At 32.5% G+C, this 22,515-nt stretch overlaps 1 protein-coding gene across 1 annotated transcript; it reads left to right on the top strand.

Annotated features, from left to right (window-relative positions):
* The first annotated feature begins 750 nt into the window (after positions 1-750).
* On the top strand, positions 751-22,194 carry LOC129219627 (LIM and senescent cell antigen-like-containing domain protein 1). Its single transcript, XM_054853885.1, has 9 exons — positions 751-864; positions 4,863-4,908; positions 6,360-6,547; positions 12,192-12,263; positions 12,341-12,418; positions 14,189-14,339; positions 16,800-16,941; positions 17,402-17,477; positions 19,107-22,194. Exons 1-9 carry the CDS (start codon positions 761-763, stop codon positions 19,228-19,230), a joined length of 981 nt encoding a protein of 326 aa, XP_054709860.1. The 5' UTR covers positions 751-760; the 3' UTR covers positions 19,231-22,194.
* The last annotated feature ends 321 nt before the right edge of the window (positions 22,195-22,515 follow it).

The following is a 22,515-nucleotide window of genomic DNA, read 5'->3' as shown; positions in this document are numbered from 1 at the left end:
GGAAGGGGGGGGGGGTCCAATGTGCAATTTTCGGTCAAATATAGTGGATCTTAGGGCAAATTTTCCGAGATTTTTGTCCCAAAAACGCTGATTTAGGCTGTATTTGGTAGCTTAAGGGGTGTCATGACCCCCCCCCCCCCTGGATCCGCGTTTGCATCTGGATATGAGACTTTTTATATTGCAACAAGTTTTTGTAAAACTCAAATATGCACCTGCAGTTCATGTCGTTGCCTGATGTGGCCAAAATCCAATTATGTTGACCAGATTATCCAATTTGGCCAACTTTTGTTTTATGTGTTTTTCATTATATACTAAAAAAGAATTATTTGATTTCGATATCTAACTTGGATAGTTTAATTTGTTAGTGTCAAATACTACTTAAATACATTTATATTTTAAAATTTATATTAAAAATTCGATTTAAATTTAAAAAAAATCGGGATTTTTTTCAACCCTGCTCCTTTAAGAGTATAACCTATTCCCTTCTATGTTTTATTCGCTTACTTCATTTTCCAGTTAGCAGCACCGATTTTATTAAATATTCTTTCCATCTTGATCTGGATCTACCTGTTAATCTTGAAAGTTTAGGGGTTTTCTTTTACCAGTATTTCAAGTATGCGGTCAACCTTCTTTTCCATATGTAATCCCAGTAGCTGGAGCTGAGTTGTCACCTTCTTGCTGGCTATGTACATTTGTTTAAAGTTGTTGATTAGATGTTTGTTTTTCCCTTAAAAAAAATATTTGTTTCAGGTGTGTCGAAATGTCGCTGGGTGCCATGTTCTGTTGTAAGTGTGGAGAAGGTTTCGAGCCTCACGAAAAAATCGTCAACTCTCATGGTGAGGTGTGGCATCAACAATGTTTTGTGTGAGTTTGTTTTTTCTCCTTGTCTAAAAATAGACTGATCCCACTCATGTTTTCTTTTGCTGAGAGGTGGTTGTGACCAACCTTGTGGATCTAAAATCCTTTTAAATTAACTTCTTGGATAATTTCAATGGAATCGTCTGCCTAACGACCCCCCCCCCCAAAGGGGTACCCCTGCTTCAGCTATTATTATTCGAATAAATTACTAGAATATTGACTAATCAAGATGTTCGATGACTTTTCTCTATTACAGGTTTTAATTAGGAGATGATGCTAAGAGTGCCCAAATATGATGACCCCCCTCTATTTTATCGACCCCACAAAACGCGACCGCCTTTAAGGAGACTAAAATCCTTTTAAAATAACTTCTAAAAATTTCAATGGTATAGTCTGCCTCATAGGCACCCCTGCTGTGGCTTAGTTTATCAATTAGTAGTATAAATTGATGGAATATTTATTCACTGAGACAACCGTTAGCTATTCTTTATTGCAAGTACTTTACTTATGTTTTATGCATTGCATTAACCCCCCCCCCCCATAAAATATTAAGGAGTCTAAAGACCTTTCGCAAATTTTATATTTTCTGGAAAAAAATATATGTTATGCATAATTTAATTGTGAACAATTTGATACCTTTTTTAGCAATTTGCAAAAAAACTTTTTGGCTTATTGTAAAAAAAACTTACTGTTTCGAACGAGATTACTGTCAACTGCGGCTGCTAAAACTTGTTTTTCGTTTCGCGCGCATGATATCTCAAAAAGTGCTTTATATATTTTCATAATTCTTTTCATGATTTTTGTATAACCTATAATTATGACCTAAATTTAAAATTTTCTCAAAAATCAATTAAAAAAAAAATCCCAAAAATTTGGTTAACCCATTCCATAATCAGCCCGAAACCCCTTAACGCGCATGCCGCAGATAACAAACGGAGTTGCTTTTTGCTACGTTATAATAGCGCTTTTCTCCCCATTTTGTTCTCGGGATTTTAATGTTGTTTTTGCTGTTCATCTTGCATTCGAAAATCGCTTCGCTTTATTAGTTTTTTGGCACTGAATTAAATAGTGCAATAAAATACAAGGTTGCTAATATGTGCTAAAATATTTATTAAATTTACACAGTACATAACAGGAAAATAATAAACAATAGAGGATAGGACGAAAAGCAATTATTTTTATAACACTAATTATTTTATTGATTTATTTTTCTTTTTGCTTTTATCTCAGTATATCATTTTTTTCTTTTTATACACTTAAGAAATCAAAACTGTTAAATGTAAGATGATCTACCTTTCAAAAGGGCTCAACAAAACATTCTTCAAACAATTGACTGATCGATCCAACCCGTGAGCAAGGGACATGTGAGCGTTTGAATGGACAAAAACGCTTTAACTGTGGGAATGATTTTCTAAGCGGATAAAAAGTATTCTTCGGTACCTTTTGATACATTGTGACCCTTCAAAACGACCAATAAACACAGAGACATCTCTTTGCTTTTCGGTTCTTTTATCGTAATTGAAATGACTTTTAAATCCCTTCTGAGTGTCCAGATATCAGTTGCTCAAGCATGGGAAGTATTTTAAAGATAAATGCTCACAAAAGATCAAAACTTGCGGTTAATCCCCTATTTCCCTAAAGGATACTTTTGTGCATGCAACTAAAAGCCCCCAGCAGAGAGAGAAATAACAGAGACTGCCTGGGCGGATTCCCTAAGGAGATGTCCCCCTTGGTGTCTTGTAGTCAACCCTTCCACATTATTTTCTTACAACAAAACAGTTTGATTCATAAGGAATTTCAAAGCAAGCTTTACTGCTTGTATTTGAGAACATGTCTTCAGAAGAAAAAAAAAGAAAATCTTGCTTGAAATCGAGTCGGATTGTTTTTCTTATTTTAAAACATATTTGGATAAATTTTAGTTAGTTTCATAGGATTATTTACTAATTAAGGCAACTTGATTATTGAAAAGAAACCAAATATTTTATTTCTATTTTTAAAATCTCATAAAAGAAGGTGCAACTGGAGCTATTTTAAAACAATAAATAAAATCTGAAAAAGAAAGGGAGAAAAGGAATGTTTCGTTTCGTATGAGTAAAGCGAAAAGAACTCAAGATATTATCATTTCATTTGTACTGTAGTATATATTTTATGTTTTGCATGGTCAACTATTACGTATAATCCATGCGGTCGTCATAATTTTTTTTTGTGAAATTAAAAATATTCAAAACTGTATCACTAAAAATCCATCAAAGGATGCCGCAAATATAAAAAGTTTAAGTTTAAGTTTGAAAATATCACGATTTAAAAATAAATAAATAATAAAAAATAATATTAGTATACAAATAAATAAAAAGCATAGTAAAACACATTATAATTAAAAAAAACATACTCGTACAAAATTAAGATGTGTAAGATAATTTTAAAAAAATGTTGTGTAAAATAAATTATAAAATTTGAGGATTATGAACAATTTAGTGAAGGTTGCTTGTGTAAGAAGGTGGATTTTTGATAACAAGAAAAAAAAATTTCTGTTTTTTTGCTTTATTCAGGCATAGAAATATTGTTAAATGTGTAAGGAAATATTTTCACACTTGTTCATCAGGAGTTCAAATGCCAGAATGCTAAGAAACAAAGCTTCCACGAAAAGATAAAAATATAATGCCTGATTATTTGAAGCATTATACATGTCCCATCCAGGAGTACTTGAAAGGTTAATATCTTAGTAAAATAAAATAAATAACAAGTTTCGTGAAATACTATAAGTTACATCCCTTTTGTCTAAGGAAAAGAGCTTGATTACCGCTCCCCTAAAAGCACTAGAACCCAACAGAGAAGCGCAATAACAGGGTTCTGCCCCTGGAAGGATCGCTGACACATATTCGGCTGAGGCAAAAACTGCTAGAAACGCCTTGACGACACAGGTTCGTCGAAGGCAGTTGGGAACCATTTTCTTGCGACGAGCCTGAATCGGTCGGGGCAGTATTAACACAAACTGGGTGGCCGATCCTGTATAGGCCGGGGCAAAGAATGGGTTTAATACTGATATATATATATATATATATATATATATATATATATATATATATATATATATACATATATATTTTTTTTTAATTTACAAAAAAGATAAAATAAAATAAATTTAAATTTATGCTTAGGTTTTGAGGGAAGTGAATAGCAATACTTAAAAAATAATACTAAAATTATGCATGCATTTTACAGTCAGGGAGAGTACATGCTGTTACATGTTATTATTCAAACTTAAGAAAAAAGTAAATTTTATTATTATTTTTTTCCTATAGTAAAATTGTACTTTTTAAATATGTTATATCTTGGTTTTTTCCTCAGATTTTCAGCTTTCATTTAAAACTAAAATTTTAATCATAATCACAGCTTGTATAGAATTTTTGTTACAAGCTTATGTCTTGTTACTTAAATATGTGTATTTTTCCTGTTGCATTCACATTTTGGAGCGTCCTGAGATCCCTTAATTTTACTGACGTAAATGTATCGATATATCAAAAATATGGATGCTTGGAGAGCAATGTATCGCGGTATTAAAATTCTGATACTGCTCAGCCCTATTTATGACTAATCTACTAAAGTATTTTTGGAAAACAAATTAAATAACAGGAAAACTTCATTTACCCTCCCGGGTGAGTGTCAAAAATGTCTATTTTTAGTATTAAAAAATGAATTTTCACTTCAACCCAGTACAAGGCCCCAAGGCCCAGTACAAAAAGTTACCAGGCTTTTTTCTAATGATTATTTTGTCCCATTTTTCAACTAAATTGTACTAGTTTCAAGAATACATGCTGTGATTTATATTAAAAAAGAATTTTGGTCTTCATTAAAGATTAATCGCTTTTTCTGTAGCTTTAAATAATTTCCACTTCAAATTTGTGCTTTACTATATTATTATTTTCTATAAAAAATTAGTGTGATATGTAAGTTTCAAGGAAGGTAACAAGTTTCCAACTAAGCGATTCATTGAACCTTTTCAGGTGTTGCCAATGTTTCCGACCTTTTCCAGAAGGAATTTTTTATGAAGTAAGTTTTGGCTGAATATTTATTTTCTGCATTGTTTGAAAATTTTGTAATTTTATTTATTTGTAAGTATGTCTAAATAAACTGTATTGAAGTTTTTTCCATTTTTGAATTTTTGTTTCAAATGTTGCAAAATTATATTGCTGTGATTATCAAAGTCAGGGTTAATACAGTTTCTTAAATCGCCCATCCCCTCCCTGAATATTGTATGGGCAGAAATATATAAAGCTTGGAGGGGAGTCTCCCATTCAAAAGCAAAAATTTAAATTTTAGCCACTGATGATAGAATTTTTCTAATCATTCATATCAGACATGGAAAGTTTTCAAAGTTTTTTTTTTCAAACTCGATTTGAAATTTTTTGTCACATACCTTGTTCTACAAGAATGACATTTAAATGTTTAGTTTATGAGCTGGATAAAACTCATGATATTGATCCTTCAGCTCCAAAATACATTATTATGATGATATTAGCCTGATTACATTATTTGTGTAGATAAGTTACTATTATAGAGTATTTACTTAGTGTTAACTCCAGAATAAAAAGACTGCAGTGTGGGGAACATTTTATATAAGGGGTCAAAATGTCTCAAAAGAAATTAAATCTCAGAATGGATTTCTGATTCTCTTTTTAAAATTGGCAATTGCAAGATAAATATTTTGTAAAGATTTTTCTATTAATAAATCTGAAAATCTCTTTAGAATACTGAAATTGCTTTATGACTAATTGAATTTTTGTAATTTAAAATATTCTTAACTATTCATATTTTGCACTAACCTTTGGTTTTTAACTTAATATGAATTTTTGTGATTAATTTTCTTTGCCCTGAATTTGTGTGCTCAGTATAATTTAAGCTTTTTGATGTAACTTCTTCCGGTTGTGATTATTTCATTAAACATTTTAAATGTAGTTGATTTGATATTTTGTTTGAATATTCAGTTTTATCTTTGCTGTATTTAACAACTTTGATTGTTGGGGAGTAATTGTTTTCTTTCCATGTTGTTTATTTAAAACTTAACTAGAGTCTTAGTTTTAACAATTTTTTATGCTTCTGGTAGTGTCATGGGATAAATCCAACCATCCAATTCCTATATCATGTATGGGTAACATGTATAAAAACGTTTTTTGTAAAAGAAATGTAGTATAAGTGAGATATAACTGTTCGATAGTGAGAACGGATTTTTTTTAACAGTAATTCATTTTAAATTTGAATCTAGCTTAATATTTCTTTTAACCAAAAATTCTTTATGGTGCAAATATCATATTTAATCTATTTGTTTGCATAAACATGTTATTAAAGTTTTCAGGTGAAAAAAATGTAATCTTTTACAAAATGTAATGATGTTGGCAGGTAATTGTTTGCTTGAACTATGATGTTTTATTTTTAAGCTTTTCTTTTTGTGATACTGTGTTGAGTCATGTCATGAATTTTCATATTGATCTATCTGTTTTCAGTTTGAGGGCCGGAAGTACTGCGAGCATGACTTCCATGTTCTGTTTGCTCCATGTTGCGGAAAGTGCCATGAGTTTGTGAGTGGGCGAGTCATCAAAGCTCTCAATAACAGTTGGCATCCGCACTGTTTCCTCTGCCAGCTGTGTGGCACAGAACTGGCAGATCGAGGCTTCATTAAGAATACGGGCAGGTGAGACTGTTTGCAAGATTAGCTTATTTCTTGAGTCATCACAAATTACGGGCGTCCCTCATATAACACGGTACTTGTACCACACAGTTTCAATATTACACAGTATGAAACTTGAATGTAATGCTAGAAGGTTTTGATTTAAAATGAATTGTAAAAGATGGAATTTTATTTTTATTCAATGCACTAAAAAAAATTATTTATAATAAAAGTCTCATATAAGACGGTTTTGATGCTTCACGGAAAAGTTAACATGTTATACGAGAAACACCTGTGTTGGGGCTTGACTGTGGGTCTTATATGGTGTATTCTACAGAATGGTCTAGAATAGGGCTGTCCAACTGCAAAGAACCCAAGGGCCAGAATTCCGGTCACTGATCACCTGGCGGGCCGCAGTTAGAAAAAGTTGAACAATAACCTCTTACCTCTGATACAATAACAATTAATAGTTCAATTATTAATTATAAAACAATGAAACAGAAGGAGTACTAAACAATTTGCTTACATTTCAATGGGAAAACTGAGGCTGAACCGCCTTCTTTACGAGGGCAGGAATGTCCACGATATTTGTTGTTGCCAGCCGAAGAAGGTCTAACAATGAACGAGAGCAAGCTCTCAATTTCTTTTTCAAAATCAACAAAGGCCGTACAGCCAGTGAGGGGAGGGGGGCTTTATTTTTAACCAATTACAGGCAGGTTTTACTTATCTGAAATGTTTCTCTCTTCCCTCCCTGTCTCCCCCCGCAAACGCAAGGCAATACTATTTCTAGGAATTCGTTTGAACACCAGAGTGCAGGGTAAGACTGCTTGACCTTGACCTGTAGATGTCCTGTACTTTTTTCTCCCAATACAATGAAAGAACTAAAAGAGCGATCAATAGGAAATTTTGGGGACCCCGGCTTGACCAAGAATGGTAGTCTTGGATGCTTCTTGATACCATAAAATGCCGAAAAAAGAAATATGCTGAATAAGAAGTTGGCGGGCCGCACAATATGTGTTGGCGGGTCGCATGCAGCCCGCGGGCCATCAGTTGGACAGCCTTGGTCTAGAATAGACGTGGCGCCATTTTATTTTCAACTTTACCAGTTATGGCTGAGTGTTTGTTATTCACAGTTTCTTTGAAGTCTGAAGAGCAGACCCGGATGTATAAATTTTGGGCCCCCCTGCAAAAAATCAGCAGAGACCCTAACTGCCTACTAGATTTCTATGCCACTAAATGTGTGCCCCCCTCCCCCTCAGCTCCGCTGGGCCTGCTTAAGAATCATTAACACCAGTTGAAACACTGACGCCATAACAGAGCTGAATTCAGCGCCAGGTTCTTGTAACTGTTTTGCTGCAAAATATTTCTGAATCCTATGTGCCCCACAAAACATCTCTGTGAACATGGTGTAGAATTCCGCTGGGTTACAACATGTAATGGTGTTCTACTGATGTTTATGACTCCTCAGGCTTCAAGATATCTGCAGAACAAACATTCAACTACAACTGACATATATGAAAAATTATCATATAAGCTTTGTGCTACAATATGATTAATGTGAAAAACAACGTAAATAAAGCACAAATATTGGAGAAGATACAGCACATAGCTATTTCAAGGCTACAATGGAGCCTCTTCATCAGTGCAAAAAGCTCACCAACACAACCAAAAGTTGCGAGAGAACTGAAAGTTGCGTTCTCTCGCAACTTTTGGTTGTGTTGGTGAGCTTTTTGCACTGATGAAGAGGCTCCATTGTAGCCTTGAAATAGCTATGTGCTGTATCTTCTCCAATATTTGTGCTTTATTTACGTTGTTTTTCACTACAACTGACATGCTGTTGAAATTGCCTAATGTGACAACAAAGAAAATACTGTGTTAAAATCTTGAGGGAAATCTGAAAAATGTCTTTAAAGTATAAACTTTGATATCTAGAAGTTTGGAGTTGATTGTTATAACATGTAATTGTTGATATAACTCATATTATTTACTATATTTATGATTTTTGCACTTATTATTAAAAAAATAAATAATTTTATTCCTATTTTCTTTTTGACACATATTAAGAATACAAGTAATATTGATACATACAGACCCCGAAGAGTTCCTATTTTTCCCACTTTTTCTTACCTTTTAGAGCTCTCTCCTTATTTTCCTACTTTTTCTTTCTTTAGATAGCACTTCTAATTGTGCACTGATTCTTATTTTTACAATGCCGCACCGATAATTTTCTGCATGTTTCAATTTTAAAAAGCATAAGAAGCAAGTAGATCCTGAGCTTTTCATTGACTGACTACATTAATTTCTGGAAGGAACGCCGCAGAGTTTGCGTGTTTAAAAGTTAAATTTCCATAAGTGACTTTTTTGCCGTTGCGGCGTTCATGATCGACTTTTCTTTTTATTGCCCCGACTTCAGTCCTACTGTTTTAACGAAACTAAAAAAAATAGATATTGGCACATTCTGATGCAATTATATATTATTTGCCCTTCAATAAGAAGCTTTAAAATTAAAGTAAACAGCCATCTGTTCAAGAAGTGTGGGAAAAGCTGAATTTTTCCTATTCCCCAATTTTTTGTATGATTACAAGTGAAAGGGATGTATTTAAAAAGAATGGCAATGTAAAACCTTAAATGGAAGATAAGGAAGCGAAAAATGAAAAACTAGTACACTGTACATATTTTATTGATGTTAGCACAAAATAAAAGCGACAGATAACAGAAAGTCGCAAAAACGGACCACTTCAAAAGTAATCGCGGAAACTAACTTTTTTCGTACATAAATATGATTATTGTTCATTCTAAATCGTAAACATGATTATAAAATTTATAAAATTTCATTTTCTTTCCTTGCAAAGAGTGTATTTGCAAAAAAAAAAAGAAAGAAAGCGGCAAAACCTGGATGTGCCAAACGTTCCTGATTTTTTGGAGAAAAATCGGAAATCAATTTAAATGCGAGATTCCGTTTTTATTCTTCACATTTTTAAAAGTTGGGGGATAGAGCCACAAGCAAATATGTATTTTTTTTCTTTTTAATGGGTATTTTCTACTCTGATATATCATCAATATCGAGGAGTTGCTCATCATTTTTATGTGCTGTGTTTATGGCAATGTGGCATTTCTGAACATTTAAAATTTTTTTGACTGACTCTTATTCTTTTCGGAGTGCGCAATTATACCGATGCGCTGTATCTACTGTAAGTTATTGTACTTAGTACGCCTGATCAAAGGTAGGGGGGATAAAGAGATATATGCAGGCATTTGATGTCAGGTGCTCCCCCCCCCCTCTCAAATTCGTAAACAATTTCCAAATGAATATTTTTGTTGTATGGTGAGGATTGAGAGAAACTACATGCCTTCCCTTTTATGCACAGAGAAACATTAGTAACTGATCTTTGTCTTTGATAAAAATGTTATGTTTACCATGTGCATGGATGTTTCCTTTTTTTCGTGACAAAAATTTTGGAACAAGAAGGAGGTAAAAATCATCTAACCAACAATACATGAAATACACCGCTAGTTCAGTCAATTCCTTAAGAGGTTTTCCATCTCCATCTTAGTCACTCCCATGCCGGGCTGATGAGTGATAATAAGCATGAAATTGCAGTCCTCGGCTTGAATTGACTGAGCTGGCGGTGTATTTCATGTATTTCTGCCTTAGCCCGGCTATAGGGCGGTAACTTACTGGACATTAAAACAATATTTGTTTTTATTGCTTGATTAAAATTAAAACTGGCCGTCATTTTGATCCCCCCCCCCCCCCGGAGGTGGCTAGCGAAGGATGTATACTGAATGCAAATTTTTTCTGAAAACAACAAAAACCGCACAAACTTGTATAGTTAAGCATTAATTTTCCAAAGCCAGAGGGGGGGGGGAGAAATTGACCCCACTGACCCCCCATAAATGACGTGCCTGAAACAAAAATGTATTTTGAATGCTAAAAATACATAACATAATACAAACCCTTTAGTTTACTTATTTCGTTATTTATTTAGTTTAATTATTTTATTATAAATTTTATGTCCCATATTTAAAAACAAATTTATTTTAGTTCTGCATTTTCAGTCCTTTTCCTTTTTTTTTCAAATTCAAACTGCTGATTATTTTTAACTAAAACTAATTTAATAATAGCTTTGCTTCTATATCATAGTTTACGACAACAGGAGTTGAAAGTGCTAGTATTTTACAAATACAAATACAAATACAAAAGTGACGACCAGCAACAGGCTCTGGGCCCAGCTAGACTGGTCCTAGTCAATTTACAATCCCCAGTGAAGATCAATGGCCCTCTTAAAACTGTCTACTCCTTTGCTCATTACCACCTCTTCCGGTAAGCTGTTCCAAGGTTCCACTACCCTGCTAAAATAATAATTTTTCCTAATATCCATGTTAGCCTGAGATTTAAATAGCTTAAAACAATGACCCCTTGTCCTGTTTTCAGTGCTAAACTTTAGCCCCGTAACATCTTTCGTTTTAATAAATTTAAACAGCTGAATCATGTCCCCTCGGTCTCTTCTTTGCTCAAGACTGTACATTTTTAGCCTTCTAAGCCTAAAATCATAATCTAAGTGGGAAAGTCCACTTATTAGCCTTGTAGCCCGCCTTTGAACCCTTTCCAATACATTAATGTCTTTCTTAAGATAAGGAGACCAAAACTGAACAGCATACTCCAAATGGGATCTTACCAAACTTCTATAGAAGGGCAGAAGAACTTCTTTAGATTTATTTGAAATAGATCTATTGATAAACCCAAGCATCTTATATCCTTATATTATCTTTTGAAATGATAAATGGATGTTCGAAGGAATTTTTTCGTTTTTGACAAAACAAATCTTTAAAAAAATGGTTTTATTGCTCCAAAATAGTAGTTTTATTATTATTATTATTTTTTTTTTTTTTTTGCAATCGCTATATTGCATTTTATTCTTTCACACTTAAAAATTTTATTACTGTATTGTTGAAAGATATTTCTTTGTTTGGATTTTACTTTCATATTTTTGTAATTAATATCTTTGTTTCCACCAGTTTATTTTTCATACTAATGATTGTCAGTCGTCTTGACGTGTGTGTAGTCTTATCTCTTCCTATTTTTTCCTACTTTTTAAAGTGATTTTTTTCCTACTTTTCCTACTTTTTAAATTTTTGATTCCTTATTTCCTACTTTTTCCCCTCAAAAAACCACTTCGGGGTCTGTACATACATATTAGGGCTACCAGTAAGATCCGTCTTTTGTGAAGAAAATGAAAATAATGCAATATTTGATGCATTTAATAGACTGAAGTGTATGTCATAATTTCCACCATTGCTTTCAACTTCTGGTGGCCATGATGGAAATCAAATTCGTAAATCCCTTTTTTGAACAACAGTTTGTTTTTGGAGGCGAAGATTACAAATATTGCTGATTTGATCATTTTCTTCATTGTTGAATTTTTGTTCTTGCAAAACATTTTTGTAAAAAGAAATTTTGTGCAGCCTGATTGGTTTCCTGTTCACACTGCCGTTTTCTTCCTTCCATGCTCTCCAGAGCTTATTTGGGAGGCTTATGAATATTTGGTGTCCCTTGATTCAGTAAAGTAATACTAAGTGATAGTTAATGAATGTAGTTATGCTTTTAATTTTCTTCATGTATATCTTACCCGTTATTCACTTTTCTGATTATTATATATTTTTCTAGAGCACTATGCCATGATTGCAATGCACGAGAGAAAGCAGCACAATCTGGAAAATATGTCTGTTTCAAATGCCAGTGGGTACTTTGATATTCATTTAAGGAAAAAAAAAACAGTTCCATTGCACCATTCATTGAAATGTGTTCTTTTCCAGCTCCATCATTGACGAGGGAGTGCTTAAGTTCCGCAGTGAGCCTTATCATCCGTATCATTTCAACTGCACTTCTTGTGGGTGAGCATGTTTATTCATTTCAGTATTCCTTTTCGACTTTTTGTTGCAATGAATTATGTTTAATGTGGTTGAATGATTTCAGTTTGCTTGCATGATATAAATTAATATTGATAAGTTATGAAAATGAGATTTTGGTTTTGGAAGAAAGTGGTTAACTTTATAAATGCAAAGCTAGCTGTAATAAATAGCTCAAAAATAAAAACTAGTTTAAATTGATTTACAAGTTTATATTTTCTGGATTAGTAATTGAATCAAATATAACCACTTGAATATTTAATTTATGCGATCAAATCATGGAGGGGGATGAGGTGTTTATGATCCTTTTCATTTCACCTTTAAGGAAGGGACGACCTTTTTATTTGTAAAAGGAATTCACCGATAAAAGACTATCTTGGATCCAAGTTTGCTCTCAAGACTCCTTTGTGAATTAGTGTTAAGAAGCAAACTGCGTTTTTTTTTTTTTCAATTTACCAACTTTAAATTTAAAATTTAGTTAGAGCTTTGAGGGAACTCTTCTGTAAAAATGACAGATGTAGATAAGTGTGTCTAACCAATTACATATCTCATCCTGAGGGGGGGGGGCTTTTTTGACGAATCATTTAATTCAGTTTTTTAGAGCACTTTTGTAACTAGCCAAAAATTTAAAAATAAATTCATTCTTTGTCTACAATTTTACATTTTAGGAAATGCTCGAAATTCCTTCAGGCAGATTTGTGAAAGTGTTGCTTTTATTTTTCATTCAAATGCATGTTGAATACATTAACAATGACATGTTGATGGAACTGAGTATATTCAAACCATTTGCACATGTGAAATTTTTATGCACGCTATTCCGGGAATTTTAAACTTTGTCTTTTTAACTGTCATTCAATATAAGGAACTATTATGTTTCATAACATAATTTTTCAGCTTTCTAAAAGAAATTTTGTCCATAAAAAACAATGATTTGTATATGTTGCGGGCATGACAGTATATTAACGCTGCAACGAGTATGAAACATAATTTTTTTAAATGCCGAACATTTTTACAGAAAATTCATACTTTATGTTGTGGTACATAATGGTTTCTTATATTCAAAGACATATCAATTAAAAGGCAAGATTTAAAATTCCCTGCGTAAAGTGCTATAGTGTTTATGTAAAAATGTCACATGTGTGCAAATGGATTGAGCAAGTCCATTCCAAGTCTTGACCAATTTGTAATCAGATTTATTCATGTATGTTTGACTAGAAATATGGCAAGTAGTTTTATGTGCCAACACTGTAGAATCCTTGATTTCTTATACAAGTATATTAGCATGTAAGGACTTTTACAAACTAAAAGAGCCTTTCCACCAGGAGAAAATTCCGGTTCTGGTAATGAGTTTACCAGTGTTAAGAGCATGATCTTGCTTTTGCTTGCTAGTTTCTACGATTAGGATGCTGTTATTTTTGAGCTTAATCGCTTACCAAAGTAGTTAAATGTTTTCTGCGATGGTCCCTTTACGCTTTTAGAATTCATTTTAAAACTTGATGATGATGTTGAGTTGAGTTTAGAAGACTTTTTTTTTCTTTCAATGCAATGTGCATTTTTTCCAATGGAAGCTACAAACTCAAGTCTTCAGCTGAGTCCCTCAAAATCCTTTTTCAGTCAGGCGAGACTCTTTTAAACGTCTAAAAGGACTGCTGGGTTTTCATGAGCATTGGAAATATTCTTGAAATTAATGTAACATAATTTGGGTACGTTTTCATAAGTTCTTAATGAAATAAATGTGTATGACTTTTTCTTCAGGGTGGAGTTGACTGCAGATGCGCGTGAGGTGAAGGGTGAGCTCTACTGCCTTCGTTGCCATGACAAAATGGGTATCCCTATCTGTGGTGCCTGCAGGAGGCCTATCGAGGAAAGGGTAGTCACTGCCCTGGGGAAGAACTGGCATGTTGAGGTAAGATATATCCTCCGAAAACTTTTCTCAGTTGATAAAGAGTTATTATGCATGTTAGATGGAGCTGTGAAGAGTTATATCTGCAACTCTGAGTGTTCTGGTTCATTATTAGAAGCAGTGAAGTTCCGATCAGTTTTTCTGAGGGTATACTCCCAGTAATCCATTACGCACAATATGTGTATGTGATCATATAAATAGTATGTCATAATATGAAAATTTATGAAGTTTAAGGGTGCTATATGTCTGAAAATCTTTGAATCAGTGTATATGGAGTATACCCTATTGGAACACCACTGATTAGAAGTATGATTAGGGCTTTTTTCCTTTTGTTGATTAAAATTGTACCCTTTCCAAAGTTAACATTTAAAAAAAAACAGCTTGTTACAAAAATTCTAAACACACGCATAACAAAAATTGCTTATTCGAAAACAAATGCCCCTGTTAGTTCAGTAATAATTACGTCTGCACCAATTATTTCATCTCATTTGATCGTTGCATTGATGATTATTTATGGCCTGGCAAATAGGGTTGACAAAAACCCGGGTTTTTTTTTAAAAAGCCCATGGACCCAGGGTTTTTCAGATTTTTTTAAATAAAACCCAAAAAAAAACCCAACTAAAGCTGGGTTTTTTAAAGGAAGTGTGGGTTTTTTGTCTTTTTTTAGGGAAAATGTGGGGTACTTGTAACATATTGTAGCGTAAGTATATGGACAAAGCACAAAAATTGTCTTGGGGTAAGAAAAGCTGGAAAATTCAGCTTTTTCTGAAGAAAAGTAAAAGACAACGAAACCCAAGAATGGTTAACTTTCAGATTTTTAGTTTCCATGATTACCAACAGTTAAGGCAAAGTTACTTCTCGAGTGATAAAATCTATTGTTCGTTTTTAATCGCTACATTTTTTTTTTTTTTTTGCATTTTACTTTATGGTATTTCATTTTGTTGTGCAAAACTACTGTAGAACCTCAAGTAGTTTAAATCCCTTTTTACCGAATTCCAACTTAATCAAGACATTTCTTTGAATTTTATGTTGCCTGTTTTTCTAATTCTGTTTACAGAGTAAGAAATATCAAACTTTTTCGCAAGATAATGAAAATACTGTACATCCTATTCTGTTTTTCTGTCCGACCGTTTGTAAAACCTGTTAATTTCTAAAAAGTATACCTTGTTTATTCGAGATTTGTGACGTGTTACTTTGCAGAAAATAATTCACATGAATGTCTTTTAGCTAGAGTAGTGTCTTCTGTACAATCTACAAATATTGAGAAAATCAGACATGACAGGACTTAGTCATGATAATTTGAGTTATTTATTGACCAGTTAAAGAAAAAAGTTAAAATCTTTGAAGTATTTTTTTAATGCCGTTAAGAGTTAAAAAATACTATTAAAGTTCAAAATTCACTTTTTATGTCCATTTTCTGTGGTGAAGAACAAATAAAAAAGAAGTTTAAACTGTGAAAGTATTTGAATTAATTTTTTAAAAAACTTCTCAGAAAATTTTAAAAAACCCAAAAGTGGGCTAAATAATGGGTTTTTTTAAATGGGTTTTTTCAAAAAAAACCTTTGAGTCCAACCCAATTGGGTCCAATCCGGCCAACCCTGCTGGCAAAGCATGATTCCTGTAAGACTGATTGTGTACTTTTGCATGTATTTTATATTTATATTACTGTATTACTCATGCCCATGCTTTAAGCTTTGTATAAACAACCATCTTTGAAGGTATTTTTAGCATTTTAAGTGTTTTTATAAAGAATTTTCATTGACAAATCAATATGCAATACATTTTCTTTGCTGAATTGCATTTGTTAGATGAAAAATCACCGAACTGCACATTTTTTGCATCAATAAAAATAAATTAATAAAAATTATTAATCTTCTTTCTGTTAATGCAAAAAGAGTGGAGAGTTTTGTGATATATTTTAATTCATCTTAAAAAAGTAAAAGCTTGCAAGCTATTTCTGTCATGTACATGTTTAAATATATTATTTCTGCTATCGATTAAATGCAAGTGATGACCAGCAACCCGCTCAGTTAAGTACTGGAAAGTATGAGTTTGGGGGACTTGTTCATAAGAATATTTGGTAATACTCACAGATTTTTGAAGCAAAATCCATAATTATTATTACTCAAAACAAAAAATTTTTTCAAAAAAAAAAAAAAAAAACTGCAAAAAAAAAAAAAAAAAATTTCATTCATGGGAAATTTCATAGTGTTGATTCTAAAAATCTCTCATTGCACTGTGCTCAGTAGGTATCTTCGCTTGTGTTTTATAGTATCTCATTGACAGCTACAAAACTTTATTTTGTCCTGTTACATGAGGGGAGAGATGATGGAATGGCAAGTAAGCATTAAAGAGAATTGAATATAAAATGATAGTTTATGTTCAGTGTTTTATGATTAATTTCTATTTATCTGGCATTCATAAGTCTTGTCTCTTGCTTCTTTAATATCTCTTTTTTTTCAGCATTTCGTCTGTGCCAAGTGTGAAAAGCCATTCTTGGGTCATCGACACTATGAAAAGAAAGGTTTGGCCTACTGCGAGATCCATTATCACCAACTGTTTGGCAACTTGTGTTTTGTATGCAACCAGGTCATTGCTGGAGATGGTGCGTATCCAGAGCAGTTTGCTTTTTTCTTTATAATCATGTGTCATGAAAGGAATAAAAAACAACAACAACAATAAAGAAATTAAAATAAGAACATTCAAAAGGTTTTAAAATATAATTAAAAAAGTATTCAAATTTTTTGTGTGTTGTTCAAATTCAAATATAAATCAGAATTAAAACCCTAAAATAAATTTAAAGCATATTAAGCAAATTATGTAACATAACATAGGTAAAATTAAAAAAAAAAAAAAATGAAAATTTGATCCTATATGCCTATTATTTGCTGAAAATGTTCATTTAAAAGTGTTTTTCTATTAATTGCTCAAGAAAACACTTATTAACAGTGAATAATCGTGTATATTGATGCATGTATTCCACATGAATGAAAATTCTCTGAATCATTTGTCTGTATAATGTAAGATTTATCTTGAACTGATATTTTTCCTTTTCTTTTCTACAGTTTTTACTGCATTGAATAAAGCGTGGTGTGTAAACCATTTTGCCTGTTATGTTTGTGATCAGAAAATGAGTCAGAAGTAAGTTTATTTTTGTAACAAGTGTAGGTTGAGAGAGGAGGGTGCACATATTTTTACATTCAAGCTCTTACTCTTTTAATCGATGTATTCTAATTGCAATGTAAATTTGAGTAGTGTCCCTAATAATTGGCCACCTGCTGTATTTCAAGTCGTTTTAATGAAAACCTGCTGTTTTTTTCCTCCCTAACTGTAATAACATTCACTTTAAAGAAAATGATGTGTTTTCTATGCATTACTCTGAATTTAAATTAACTAATACAGTTACTCTATTTAACACTTAAAACAAAAACATAAATATAAAATAAAAAATGTCTCTGTTTTTCTTTGTTTTATTTAAGTTTTTACTGTGTCTAAAAAGTCACAGAAAACCTGGAAAAGTTTGGTTAATTTACTTTCAAAAATGTACAGAAAATGTGTTAAAACACTTTTAAAAATAATTGGCAGTTGCATAAGTGTTTGAAAAGCTACAACTATGAGTACAAAATAATAGAGGAAAAAGTGTAGGTATGGACCCTCCTCTTTTGTTTCGATTCAAAATTACTTTCAATTCTAAAAGTTCTACATTTTTGTCTTTCATTTAAAACTATAACAAGTATCCTAAGAGAAGTGAGTGGTCAAAACCATGATTCATACCAAAGATTTTGTTTCAAAAACGAAGATTTACAAAAAACTTGGAAAAAAAACCCCCGTTTCGATTCAAAATTACTTTCAATTCTAAAAGTTCTACATTTTTGTCTTTCATTTAAAACTATAACAAGTATCCTAAGAGAAGTGAGTGGTCAAAACCATGATTCATACCAAAGATTTTGTTTCAAAAACGAAGATTTACAAAAAACTTGGAAAAAAAAAACCCTCATAAAAATGGGGTGTAAATATGACCCTTTAAAACAAATCACCAAAAATTGTTTTAAAACAGGATAAAACCATACAAAATCATAGAGAATATATTTATTACAGGAAAAACAATGTTTACAGAAATGGCAAACATTACTGGTTCGTTCAGCCTTGTCACAATCTAAGTGTGCTTGCATTTGGCACATAACACATTTCATCTTCAGAGAATTTTCCATCACAAAAGATGCAGTTTGCATATATTAAGAAATATTTTTTGTCGTTTAAAGAAAAAAACAAAGAGGTGGCATAATTATGGACTGCCTTTAAATGGAGGCCCATATTTACAATAGTTACACCTAAAAAAGAAGGCCACTAACACATATAACGTGAAAGTGCATGACTGAAAGTGTGCTCCCAAAAGTAGCTTAAGGTGTCCACAATTCAGGTATCACTGAAATTTTTTTAAACTGAACATAAGAACATGAAAAGAAAACAATTTCACATACCTCTTAAAAGTTTGCAGTGAGAAGAAACACCAATTTGTACAATAGCTCACGCTCCATCCACAATACTTGAAAGAATGTTTCCAACTGCTCTTTGCTATCTTAATATTAGTAAATGGTGCCATTTACAGTTCTCATCACCAGTCTTCAGAACCTTCTGTAGCCACTAGGAAGGGGTGCGAATATTTACACCTGTGCCCGTTTTTTCACCTTTTCCTCTATCAGTTCAGTGCTGTTTGAAATAAGCGTTATTGACTGAAAAATAACTTTGTCCTTAATTTTGTCTCCACAGGAGCAAGTTCTTTGAAGTGGACCTAAAACCAGTATGCAAAAAATGCTACGACAGGTTCCCGGCGGAACTCCGCAAGCGGCTCAAGAAGGCCTACGAGTCCTCCCCGAAAAAAGTCATCACATAGAGTGCCCTAAGTCTGTCTTCTTGATTTCGGGTTTAATGAATGTCTTTAGCTAACCAAGCCCTCTCTTCTCCCTTTGTTGTATGTGCGCCAGTTCTTGGCGTTCCGTCCATCTGTTCTCTCCCACGTGAGCAAAGTGGAGAGACTTCACTTGGACTTCACTCATTTATCTATCTTGATGACTAATCTAATGTGTGACTTATGAGGCTTTCAGTGAATAAGTATTTTATTAACAACAGTGGTTACTGTTAAAGTGTATGAAGAGCTCAGTTCCTTGCTTTAAAAAATATTCTGAAGCTCTGAAATGCAGTAACAGCTTGGGTTCTGTAATGTAATGGTTGTAAAGTTTGGGCGAATTGCAGTGTGTTATTTCTACTAATGCCGTTAACTCAAAAGTTAGTTTTGTCTGCCATTGCATTGAAAGCCTCATATTTGTACAAAAAATAAATAAACTGCCAGAAGGAACTGAAAAATGCCCAGAAGAATGAGCTTTTTCTATTTCTTTAACTGTTGGAACTTCTTTAAAAAAAAGTAAGAAAGGATCAGTTTTCCAAAACTTGATCTTATATCAAGTGTTGAGTTTCATTGCATTGAAGTATTCATTCAATCTTTCATTCTCATGGAAAGAAATGTTTATAGACTGACAGGATCTGTACACTGCCGAAACCATCGTGGAGAAATAATCTAAAATTGAATTCATTTTTTTGTCATAAAAATACTGTGCATTTATTCCTTTAGTCACCCTGTTTTTCAGAAAGTATAAAGTGTTGTTAACATCATACGTTGGAATCAAATTCCAAATGTGTATCAGGGTATATTAATATGCATGTATAAATGGTTATAAAAATTGTAACAAATGCAATGCCTGTTTTTTTTGGGGGGGGGGAGCAGGATGTTTGTATGTGTGGATGTAAGTATGTATGACAAAAAAGTTGTGCATGCACTTTATCTTAAGTACTAAAAAACATACATTACTTGCATCCCTGCTTTAAACAAGGGATGAAACAATCAAAATCAGAAAGTTTTCCTACTATTAGATGGGCATTAGGTAAAATCTTAATTTTACTAAGTTCTACATTAACAAATCAAAATTATCTTTAAATCGGTTCTGCTCGCACTTGTCATCTCATCTAGGGACACAACCGAGGGAGGGAGTTAACCCCTCAGAACCTTTGGTTTTTTAAACATGTTGCCAATCCTAGTGTATTGTATATGTATATACTGTCACTCTCATCCCAAAAGAAAATTATGGTTGTGCTACTGCTTGCTCAACTTGGAATTCAATTTGGATTTGTCTGAAATGTTGAATTTTGGAGAAAATTGTTACTTGCTATTATTATCTCAACTCTCATGCACTTATGACGACAATTCAGAAAATAAATACCACATGTGGTGACTTATAGGATAATTATTGGGATAATTCAAATATATTTTATTTTTTTTCAAAACTACTTTTGGTTGTGAGTTCTTTTATTTTAGGGGTGGGGAAGTTAATGTTCCAAAATAGAACCAGTAAAAAATACATCATTATTCCTTGATCAAAAAGGATTATCACCAGGGTTGTGTTGCATCCTATGTGGTTTAGCAATTAAAGCAGCTGTCTGACGACCCGGGCTCTAGTAGTAACAATAAAAAATGTTAACATTTGTTAAGTTGAGTCTTGTTAATGCAAAATTTGGTTTTAAAGTTGAAAGTTGAAATTTTGGAAACAATAAAGAATAAAACTGCCGATGCTGTACGCTCATCAACCTTTGAAATATCATGTCAGTCATTTTCATGTTATGTTAGTCACTACATATTTGTGTTCACTATGCATACATTTTGCATTATATTGACAAAAAAATATGTATATATGATAGCACAATTGCAATTTAATTCCTTGTGAATGATGGTAAGTTAGCCAAAGTTTGACTGTTAAATTAAGTACTTGTTAGTTTCAAGTGCCTTTCTTCAGTTTGAATTATGTGTTAGGTCTTTTTTGCTGCTTTGTTTGAATTGCTGCATTAGGTATGCTATAAAACAGAAGCTGTTAAAGTTTAGTGTATTGGTTTGCCGGCCATTCAGAAATTTTTTTATCCAGTTGCATGATATGCCAGCTACTAAAAGTAAAAATAATAGTACTAATAACATGAATATTTTTGAAGTAGATATTTTTAAATGATCAGTATTTATGACAAAGTAATATTTTCTGAAGAAGCTAAAGGTATTTCCTCTATCTCACTTTGTGCCAAACATTGCTTTTAGTGGAAAAAGAAAAAAAAAATTAAGTATCATTATGTACTAAAATTCAATTTTATTTTTAAGCTTTTAAAACCTAACTAGTGCATCATTAGTAAAATAATCTCACTTCCTTTATTTGTTAAATCAGTGGTTCTTAACCCTTTGCCAAAAAAAGTAGCGTCAAAGAAATTGTGAAACTCCGTTTGTGGTGGGTCTGTGTCCAGGAAACTCCATAGCACCTACAGCCTTGAGACCTTGTACAAAATTACTTTGAGTCCTGGGGTTTTATTTTTTTAAATTTTCGAATTAGCTCTTTGTAATTATTATTTTGAAGAAGACTGAACAAAATGCTTAGCAATCTGGGCTTCTTTCAATGTATTTTTTAAAATACTTTTTATGACATTATTTAAATTTTACTGAAGTATATTGAGTTTTTTTTTTTTTTTTTTTTTTGGCTCTTAAATCGAAAGTTTTCACGTCAATGCTCCATGACACATCAAGAACTAATCGAGTACCTACAGCACCTTCTTCAAGAAATGTGTGCTACTAGAATTGATAAATACTCTTTTCCTAGTGTAGTCACATTTGTTGATGATGCATTAAGTTACTGGGGTTAAGAACCATTTATTAGTGAAGAATTGTGTTCTGTGAGAAAGTAGTGCCTTAATGTTACAGATTGTAAAATATGTGCATATATCTGTATTGGAGCTTTAATATTTTTATTTAAATAAATATATCTTACATCTATGATTGTATTTTATTTCATGATAATTGCTCTCTGATTCCTTTCGTAATTGTGATTTTCTAAGATTTAACTAAATTAATAGAGCATATTTAAAACAAGGTCTTTTCTAAAATATGCTATAATCTTTCTATCGGCTGAAATATGCGAGTTTTGTGCAGAGGTTGTTTACTAAAAAAAAAGAGAGAGAGAGAGATCCTTGACACTAACCAATGGTAGTGTTTTCAGGCACTATGGTTTCTGCATTTTTTTAAAAAAAAAATTTATTTGTTTCGGCTATCGACACAAATCGAATGTTGGGACTTAAAAAAAGGAAAATTTATTGT

The sequence above is a fragment of the Uloborus diversus genome, chromosome 4 (genome assembly GCF_026930045.1).
Source record: "Uloborus diversus isolate 005 chromosome 4, Udiv.v.3.1, whole genome shotgun sequence".
Taxonomy (NCBI): domain Eukaryota; kingdom Metazoa; phylum Arthropoda; class Arachnida; order Araneae; family Uloboridae; genus Uloborus; species Uloborus diversus.
The sequence above is the reverse complement of the archived record's forward strand: the minus strand, read 5'-3'. Positions and strand labels throughout refer to the sequence as shown.